The 10,910-nt window shown below is 40.2% G+C and overlaps 1 protein-coding gene across 1 annotated transcript in view; it reads right to left on the bottom strand.

Annotated features, from left to right (window-relative positions):
* The window catches only part of LOC134351217 (scavenger receptor cysteine-rich type 1 protein M130-like), a 46,014-nt gene extending 37,502 nt beyond the window's left edge, over nt 1-8,512 (bottom strand). Inside the window, exon 1 of the mRNA XM_063057324.1 lies at nt 8,302-8,512. Within this exon, the coding sequence (XP_062913394.1) occupies nt 8,302-8,512 (211 nt within the window). The remainder of the gene's footprint in view (nt 1-8,301) is intronic.
* Nucleotides 8,513-10,910: the final 2,398 nt, after the last annotated feature.

Consider the following 10,910-nt stretch of genomic DNA (forward strand, 5'->3'; position numbering starts at 1 on the left):
GAAATTTTTCTCTTTTTTTATTTTACAAAGAGAGAATAGATGTTGTAGAAAGGAAATAAAAAAATCGAAAAAAAAGCACACTGGTTCATCCATCCAACTATGCTGCCATCCAGGAAATAAGCACTGCCCTACCTATTCCACTAATTATTTTATAAACCACAAGAAAGTAATACGACTGTATTGTTTAGTGAGTACAGTCACATATTGTCCAATGTTTCTTTGAATTCAACCTTTATCGTCCAGTCATAGCAATCACACATTTTAAAAACAAAGTTTTAAAATTGGAATATATCAGTGTGGTGGAAAAAAAAACTTCTTTCCTCGCAACCACGGATAATTAAAGCTAACAAAATACACATTATTTTGGATTTTATCTTCAAATTACGAAGTCATCTGGAAGAAACATTAACCTTGGGAGATTTGATCTTAGTTGTCATGCATTCTGCTTCAGGGGAACTTATATTTTCCTGTATCCTGTTTAACTTTAATATTTCTCGCTATGTTCTTGATAGAATTAGCAAATATCAAGGCTTTTCCTCTTATAATTTATATACAGAAGATGCAAAAGTTTGGGCACCGCTTGTCAAAATTTCTGTTACTGTGAAATGCTAAGCGAATAAAAGGAGTACTGATTTCCAAACAGTGTGAAGTTAAATATGACACAAGTCTTTAATATTCAAAACAAGAAATCTTTGTTATTTCTATCTTTTCCAGTTTCAAAATAACAAAAAAAGGAAAAAGGGCCTGAAGCAAAAGTTTGGGCGCCCAGCAAAGCAGTACTTAGTAACACCCCCTTTGGCAAGTATCAAAGCTTGTAAACGCTTTTTGTAGCCAGCTAAGAATCTTCCAATTCTTGTTTGGGGGATTTTCACACATTCTTCCTTACAAAAGAATTCTATTTCTGTGAGATTCTTGGGCATACACTGCTCTTTTGAGGTCGATCCACCGATTCTCGATGATGTTTTGGTCAGGGGACTGTGAGGGCCATGGCAAAACCTTCAGCTTGCGCCACTTGAGGTAGTTCATTGTGGATTTGGGGTGTGTTTAGAATAATTATCTTGTTATAGAGCCAGCGTCTTTTCATCTTTGGCTTGCTTTTTTTTTTACAAACGGTGTAATGCTTGCCTCCAGAATTTGCTAGTATTTAATTGAATTCATTCTTCCCTCTACCGGTAAATGTTCCCCGTGCCAGTAGCTGCAACACAAGCACAAAGCACAATCGATCCACTCGTGCTTCACAGTTGGAGAGGTTTTTTTTTCCATGAAATTCTGCACCCTTTTTTCTCCAAACATACTTTTGCTCATTGTGGCCAAAAATATCTATTCAACGGTTCTAACGAGCAAATAAATAAGCATGATGCATTTTGGAAACAAGTCCTCTGCACTGATGAAGTTAAAATATAACTTTTATGCCGCAATGAGCACAGGCATATTTGGAGAAAAAAGGGGTCCAGAATATCATGAAAAGGATCCCTCTCCAACTGTGAAGCACGGGTGGATCGATTGTGCTTTGGGCTTGTGTTGCAGCCAGTGGCTCGAGGAACATTTACTGGTAGAGGAAAGAAATAATTCAATTAAATACCAGCAAATTCTGGAAGCAAACTTCACAGGGTTTGTAACAAAGCCGAAGATGAAAAGGGGATGGCTTCTACAACACGAAAATGAACCTAAACATACATCAAAATCCAGAAATGGTTACCTCAAGAGGTGCAAGCTGAAGGTTTTGCCATGACCCTCACAATCCCCTGACTGAAACATCATCGGGAATCTGTGGATGTGGATCGACCTCAAAAGAGCAGTACATGCAAGACAGCCCACGAATCTAACAGAACTAGAAGCCTTTTGCAAGGAAGAATAGGCGAACATCCCCCAAACAAGAACTGAAAGACTCTTAGCTGGCTACAAAAAGCGCTTACAATCCGTGATACTTGTCAAAGGGGGTGTTACTAAGTATTACCATGCAGGTTGCCCAAACTTTTGCTTCTGACACTTTTCTTTTTTTCCTTTTTTTTTGTTGTTTTGAAACTGTAAAAGACAGAAATAATAAAGAAAAAGTTTTCTTGCTTAAAATATTAAATAAATGTGTCATTATTAACGTTATACTTTTTGAAAATCATTTCATCTTTTATTCACTTAGATATTCAAAGTAACGGAAATTTTGACCAGGGGTGTCCAAACTTTTGCATGCCACTGTATATCTATCATGTCATCTTTTATCCTTATTTACATGCAAAAACGATAGACCGTCTGTATATATAAAAAAAAACCTGTTCTGTCAAAACTTTTATTCATTTGTTCGGCTCACCACGAGCAAATTCTCGTGCTTCTTACAAAACACTTAACAGACTTGCAGACAGTATTGCATGTCTAGTCTAACCAGTGTTTATACGTACTGTTATCATGGCGACTCAAGTCTTTTTTTCTACATTGTCACCTCTGAATGAAAACATTGTGTATGCCTTCTTTGTCTCCCTGTACAACTTGGTTGCACCTTTCCGGAAACGCTAGACATACGTGCAACATATTTCTATATCCCTAATACTTTAAGTGTATGTGTAATTTGGGCTCTTAGAAGTATTCGGGAAGCAAAATTATTGTTGTTCAGTGGTATTTCAAAAAGCTTTGTTATTTATATTACGTTGAAATATCTCTTTCATACAACAATATCGACGGAACAATGACACCGGGGAGAGTTAAATACAAAGAAGAGTTAAAGTGCTGTAACGGGGTATAAAACATCGTGACATTTCGCTATAATGCACAATTTTAAAATACTTTTTTTTTTAAATTCCATACATAATTCCAGTCAATTAATACTTTGCACACAACGTGAGTTGTAGTGTTTTCTATTTTGTCTGGTCATTTCCGGGCATGCTTACTCAAGGCGAATTCAGCATGGCAGGACTGGTTTTAGAAAGGCTCATAAAAACATAACGTACACGGCGTTTTATTTCTTTGCGTATGTATGTATATCGGTTGCCAATTACGTTATGTATTATTATTATACTAGATAAATTATACTTTCAGGTGTATTTGTGATAGCAAAATACCTCCTCAATGTTGCAACAGCGGCAGAACATTCTATTATGTACATGGCGAGTATACGCTTCAATTTCAAAGACAGAACACGACTCCTCGTATTAAAAATGTCTTTGAGTTCTACCGTGAGTGAAACATTGGCGAACAGAGCAAATCTCGTCTCCTCGAATTAGTTGCGTAATATTCCCTGCCGAAAGTAGACCTTGGCTCAGAGCTATTCGGGTAAATGCTTTTCGCTTTCCCGTTGATGATATAAAGAGAGCAGAAGGTTCATATAACAGACAGCTACTTATGTTTGACCAGTGTGTAAGTTTTCTTTCCCTGCTAAAAACGGGAAGTCAATTGAACACCCATTATTTCCCCTTCCGCCATGAGAACTCTGGTGCATAACGACAGTCTTCCAGTAATGAAGTCAAAAGATACATGAATTCTGTGGAGGCAGGCGAAGATGTCATCGTGTACAAGCCAAGGATTTGAAGTAGACACGGATACTTATACAACCTTTGAATACTTACGTCTAGTGAGCTTTATCTGCTCCCCAGAGTCAGGACCAGCTATCATAAATGCTTTGGCTACAATTTCTGATTCCCCTTTCGGGAGCATCACGGTCGCTCAGCAGTTAGCGCGAAGCTGTTATAGTTTGGGACGGCAGAAAACTATTCAGACCCCTGTGTAAGTAGTATTTTGGTCCTCACCAGAACGGATAGGTTTCCTCCTACATTCCAATGGCATGGTGAATAATATGTTAACTGGACATTGAAAGTTTTCCTTTGATTAGGCTCGGGTCAAAATTGTGGGTTGCATGCGATGGGGCGCTCTGGTCCTGAAAGAGCCGTGTCCTTAAACTAAAATAACCATGTATATAAATAAATAAATAAATAAATAAATAAATAAATATGTGGCATTTGATTCCATGGCGCCATGCTTTCACTGGAGTGTCAAAACGCATGAATATTTGACAATACTTAAATCGATGCCTCTGATAATATTGAAATAAAACTTTTGATATTTGAATCAAGTTAACTCATCTGTCTGATGCATAGCCGAAATTTTAACCATTCCTTTCACCATGTTATGAAGTGATTCTCACTATCACCGTTACAGGTGTCAGCAGTAGACAGTCTCGAACAACTGTATAGAAACTTCCTTAGAAAAAAAAAAATGAGGGCACCTCCGTTTGGTTCACAGGTAAGGAAATACCATGAGGGAAGAACATCAGCTCCACCCCTAACTCAGGTGCCACCCTGACGTACAAGTATCTGTTTTGTTCACATTATCGTCACTCTTCAGAAATCCTGAAATATATTCGTGAAGGTGACGTTCTAGATTAGCACTTTGCGAAGGGAAATTGAAGAATACGTCGCATCATGAAAAAATGCTGAAGGCTTTCAGGTGGCGTCTACAAACCAATGACACGCTTCTTGGTCCTGTCCATATATTACCCGAACCCGCAGAAAGTGAATTATTTTATTGGAAATCAATTTGTTGGAAATATTCCACATGTAAGCCGACACTATAGGAGGGGATGCAGAGTTACTGATTGTATATTTTTCAAAATTTTACAGAGTCATTGAGACTTAAACCAGCGAAACAGGCCGTCCGGCTCATTTAATCGACGCTGTACAATTTAAATAGCCGACCCTTATCGACTTCCACCTGGACCGTAGCCTTTCGAAACTGTACCATCCATATATCTATCCACATTTCCCCCAAACGTTGTATTCGAGCTTGCATGCAACATTTGTTCTCTACGAACATTCCACACTTTCCTGTCCCTTTGAGAGAAGACGTTTCTGCTTATGTTACACTAAACTTTTCACCTCTCACTCTTAACGAATGGCCTCCGGTTGCAGTCCCATATAACCTCAGTGAAAATAAAACCTGCGTGCATTCACGTAGTTTTGTATGCTTCTATCAAATCTCAGCTCAGCCTTCTACGTGGCACAGAATAAACCTATTCAATCTTTCCAGATTACTCAGGGTATTCAATCCCGGCAAAGAATTTCTGTGCACTCTTTCAAACTTATATACATATATCCTGTAGGACCGTGCCAAGATTGCATGCAAGAATCCGCATTAGGCATCCGCAACGTCCTAAGCAACTTCTATATTACTTTTCACCTTCTGCACCCAATATACTGATTTCCAATAGCGAATGTGCCAACAGCTTCCTTTGAGAAAATATCTATCTGTACCGTACTCTCTATGAATTATGCAATTCCATTTGCTCTACTGCAGTCTGCATTGACCTACAGTTCACTGTATAAGACCTTTACTGGTAGGTGCCACCGAAAAGCAACACCTTAACCTTGTGTGCATTAAGTTCCATCTGCCATAGTTCAGACCATCTTGCAGCCTATCCAGATCCCGCTGCAAACTCTGAGAGATTTGTTTTGCTTTGATTTCCACTTCATCTCCAACCTCCGCCTTATTCGCAAATTTGATGATGCAGTTAGCTACACTATCATCCTGATCATCGATACAGCTGACAGATAATTAAAAGCGAGTACCGATCCCTGCGGTACTGCAGTAGTAATAAGGCTTCAGTCAAAGAGGCATCCAACTGCTAGCACTCTCTGGATTCACTCACAATGCCAGTGTCTAATCCCATTCGCGTCTTTATTTTGAATGCACAGCAATCTAACCTTGTTGACCAAAATCCCACGACGGAAGTTGTTTAATGCCTTGCTAAAGTCAATAAAGGCAATCTTTACTGCCTTGGTATAGAAAACTTTCCGGGGCAGTTCCTACTGAAATCTCCATATGATTTAGCAACTTTAACATTACGTTTCAACTTCTGTACCAAATACATTACTTTATGAAGGCCATTGTACCAAAACACGCTTTCTAAACAAACTGTGTACGTGCACCTTACCTTCAGTTAATCATGGAGGTCTACTTTTAGAGCCATTTGTTCTACCGGACTCCTCTGTGCCCACGTACAATGCCATGCCGGCTATATATAAATGAATTTAAGGCAGCAAACGCCCCCTGCTCTCTAATCTCTACAGAGGCCATGGTCTGTTTGTTGATTTGCCTCACGTCTTTAAACTCAGTACCCATCCCCTGAATAAATACAAAACAAACTAAAATCTATTTCTGATGTACTCATTCTATTTTGGCTCCACGCACAGAACACCATTCTGATCTTCCATAGACCAGTGTTGCCATTTACAATCCTCATGCTCTTAACATCTTTGTAAATTCCCTTTAGATACTCTTTCACTTTGTCTGCCAGAGTAACCTAATGACTTGTTTTCGCTCGACTGATTTTTGTAGGTGTTCAATTGCTTTTCTTACACTTCATAAGTGCATCAGTTGTTCCTATTAGCATATGCGTGATCAACGTCCCTTTTTTTTTCTTAAACCGGGCCTCAATATCGGCGGAAAACCAAGGATCCTAAACATTATATTTTCCCCTTTTATTGGGACAGTCGTATGCCCACGGACTTCTCTTAGAATTTCACTTTTGAACACCTCCTACTTACAAAGTACACCTTTGCCAGAAGTCAAACTGTCCTATTGCATGTTTTCCAGAACATTTCTGACAGCATCATCATTGCTCTTTCCTCAGTTATGAATCTCAAATTGGGGATCCGACCTCTTTTATATCTTCCCTTTGAAAGGAATGGGATTATTTCAGCTGTATCCAAAGTTGCCCCTCCAATGATTTCTGTCATCTGTCCTAGCTAATTCCCTTATAACGGATGAAATATCGCGTACTGTCTCATCGGGACCCTTGTGATTAAGGGAACTTCCAGAAAACATTTGATAATCTCCATTTTATCTAGTCCGCTTACAGTATAGGAGACTCAGTCAATTGGTGGAAAATCTAAATTGCCCATTGTAATGGTGTTGTGTTTCCTGCAAAAGTCTCCGATCTCTCTAAACCTCCGCTGCTCCAAATGACCCAGAATGTTCCATTAGCGTCGTCATATCGTGTTTTATTTTTTTATTATTGTTTTTTTTTATTCTTCCATTACACTATAGAGCCTCAATAAATATCTTCTACCCCGTTCTCACGTAGCACTGCCGTGACATTTTCTTTCACATGTAACAGCACCACGCTCCATGTAATTCTCTGCGCTCCGTTGCCCCAGAACTGCAGAATTGTAGACTTGCCCCTACTGCAGCTAATTTTCTCTAATGGCTACACGATCAGAATTCCATGTATTGCACAATGCCTGTGCATCATTTTCCTTTCCCACAACACTTCCTGCATTGAATATTACACGGCTCAAGATGTTACTTGCACCATGCTCAAATATTCTGGTCTTTTTCTGAGGTCTTAAAAATATTTGCGTCCACAAATTTTCCACAATCTGTCCTATCCACGGTTCACCTACCTCTGCTACTCTAGTTTGTTACATTAATAGATTGTGATATTATTTCACATTTACAGTCAGCTCTCTTTTTCCCATCGTCATGCCGAAGTCACAACTGCTGCATAACTGGTAGCTGTACTATGATTATAAAAACACAAGAGACGTTTGTCCTTAGAGAGGTATAAACATTATGAAGGCTGTATATCGGTGAGTACACTCATTCCGATTTTTTTTCAAAGAGTAACATGGAAAACTAAAAGTATTGGTTAACGGAATATGAAATATTTGAAAAGGATTTGCAGGGCAAATTCTTCACACGGAAAATGGTATATGGATGGACGATGTCAGGGGAAGCCGTTGACGCGGGTAAGATAACAATATTTGAAAACCGTTTCGCCAGGAAAATGAAAGGAAATATGTTGGAACTTATAGAAAGCCATTTGGTCAAATTAACGTATATTAAAATGTTCTTCATCGTGCATGAGTTGAGGGCGGAGGGGGTGGGGGAGTAGTATCTGTGTGTTGTATTGATTAACGGTTGGAAACCCTGGAATTTGGATCAATGTTTACGGTGCTATGGAGGTACGGGGGTGGGGGGGGGGGTATGCAATTCATCTGCGGTGGAAGAGGAAATCTCGATTTTTTTTTTTGTCCATATCAGTGCAGTTTTAACACTCACGTTTCTGCTACCACTGTTTGGTCAGATTAGCCCCTCCAAGAGTTCTTCTGACCGTTGGATGTTCATACACTGATTAACATCACAATAGTGGTATAACAGCACAACCCATAATTCCAACATGACGGGAAAAATTCCGGGAAAAAAATGGATATAGATTCACAACAGAGGCGAAGGGCGTTCGGGGTCAAATATTTTACATCCGAAACTCGCCCAAAGATATCAAAACAGTGGGATCAGTGACTAAAGCCTGATTCTTACCTTCGCAGATAACACTGGCATCCGAATAGTGGTCGTAGGTAAAGTCTTCCCGTTGATGTGATTTACAATTCTTAAAAGCGGTCTCCCTTCCCTGGCACTGAACATCGGACATCCAAACGGGTCCGGATCCTCTTCCAAATTCAGAACCTTTCAGGGCTTTCAGCGCAGCGCCGCAGCCCAACTCCCTGCACACCACTGTCGCATCGGGCATGTCCCAATTATAATGATGCACAGTCCCCCAGTTTCCGTTGTAGCGAATCTCCACTCTCCCGGCACAACGACTTCCCCCATTCGCCAACCTTAAATACACGCTTTCTGGAAAATAACATAAAAAAATGTCGAAGGTCAGCACCATTTTAGCCAAGGAACTGTCGGAGCTCGGAACATCGTACACTCTGCCTGATGCTGACTCAAATAATTGAACTCGACAAGCACATTGCGATGATTCACGGGGAAGCTGTGCAGAACCCGAGTAAGAGAAATAGGAAGCAGGAAAAGAAAAAAAAAAAAACGGGCAATGAGTTGGCGAACGACTGGACAGCTGGGAGTCAGCCCCGGTCATTCCTGGGAAAGAAAGAAGTGGCTCTCGGGAAGATGAGTTGATGCTGTCCAACGATTTTTTTTTTCCTTTCACGTTGTTTCCCGGACCAAGCATCGCTCTGATGAGGAAATTTTACATGGCCTGGAAATTGCATTTTGAAAGGCTAAATGCGCATGTGTTTTTCAGTTCCTGATTGGCCGCCCTGTAGCGCAGCTCAAAGGGAATTGGGATTGTCCTTCTTCGGAGAGCACCGGATGGTTAGCTCTGTTATTGTCCCTCTGTACTCAGTCCTCGTCAGTCAGGTCATCGAACCCAACATTTTTGCAGGTGTACAGACATTCCTGGAACTGAGTACCAGATGATAAAGAGCCAGTCTGAGTCTTCACGGTACATCCGACTCAGTAGTGAAATGTTGGAATGGAAAAAAAAAAGTGGAGTTTATTTGAGTTTAGGGATAATGTCAGCGGAAGATCTTTCTCTACTAACTGTCCAGGCGGAAGCTTACTGGTGGTTGATCCATGAGCAGAGTAGTCATTTCTCAGCTACATCTTCGATAAAAAACAATAATATCAATCACCCATCTTTCCGTTCAGTGAAAATTTTCTAAAGTTACCTGACGGCTCGGGCTGACCATCCACTGGGCGACCTGAAATGAAAAATGCAGAAATAAGTATCGTAGTGAGGTTTCGGGTGGACTGTAGAAGCGTGCAAGTTCGTGGTAGGCGGGATATCAAATTATTACATCTACCGAGAAAACGTTTCAACAATAAAATTAAGGTGCAATAGTGTAAACTGTTACAGAGTGTGAATTCAATCTTTCATCTACTTTTATGACTGTTTTAAATATGTCACACCAGCTGCCAATTCGCTTCGCTCATTCCTGAAACGAAAAACAGAAATATTTTCAGATTGGCTGTTTTGTGGAGACATACTCTCCTATTCAGCTCTCTGGTCACAACCGGTGTCTCATCAATTAATGTTATCTGCAAGAACTGCGGGTGGTTGGTGATGGTTCTTCTGTTTTTTAGACGTATGTAATGTTATACCAAAGTTCACTATTCTGATCGAGCAATCTTGTTCTCCTCAGTTTAAGACAACTTGACTCCACGTAGCCTAGGTTTGTTTGTTTGTTTTTTTTTTGTATGAATCTAATTTGTTGAATACATCTGATGATGTATTCCAGTGAACAGGACTATTTTCTTCTCTCATTGGTGAAGACTTGCGCCACACATCTGCTCTCTGCAACCTCACCTTCAAAGCTCCGACATCTGTCTCGATTTATTCATTGTGATTGTGGTCTAAAAGTCGCTGACCTCGTTTCTCTCAATACACTTAAATTTGGAAGGCGACACAAAACGACGTCATCACGTTTTCAGACTCGACCAACTTAACTGACTGGCCATGTCTTCCCGGATATTACGAAAGAAAAGTTGTTATTCCCTCCACGAGATCTGCATAACACACTTCTTGCTCAACCTTGCCTTCTGCGTACAATACAAGTTGAATGCAGATTAATTAAGTTACCTTGCCCTAAATGAATTTGCTTTCCAGTCCCTTCACTCAGGGGCGGCAGCGTTATTTTGTGTCTTCATATTGTTGTGGATATTGACAAAATTATATTCTAACGTTTATAGATGGGTTTGCTAGTACACTGGTTTATGCAGCAACAACGGATTATAACGTGCTCTGATCAACTTTGCTACACTGTCAAACTCCACATTCCATGGTTTGCTTCTAACTGCATTCCCCAGATTAATTCAACTGCTGCTAAGAAGACTTATGGTGTGTTGCCATTCATCAACCAACACACCAACACATGTGGGATTAAGTTCAGGAGCACTGACGTAATGTCACAGCTATGTAAGGCCTTGGTCGGACCCCACTTCGAGAACTGTGTTCATTTCTGGTCACCTCACCACAGGAAGGATGTGAATACTACAGAGGAAGTGCAGGGGACGTTAAGTGAATTACAGGGCGTAAGTTATGAGAATAGGTTGAGTGCACTTGGCCTTTTCTCCTTGCAAAGACGGAGGATTGGGTGTGGTCAGATAGAGGTGAATAAAATGAC

The sequence above is a fragment of the Mobula hypostoma genome, chromosome 8, assembly GCF_963921235.1.
Source record: "Mobula hypostoma chromosome 8, sMobHyp1.1, whole genome shotgun sequence".
NCBI lineage: Eukaryota > Metazoa > Chordata > Chondrichthyes > Myliobatiformes > Myliobatidae > Mobula > Mobula hypostoma.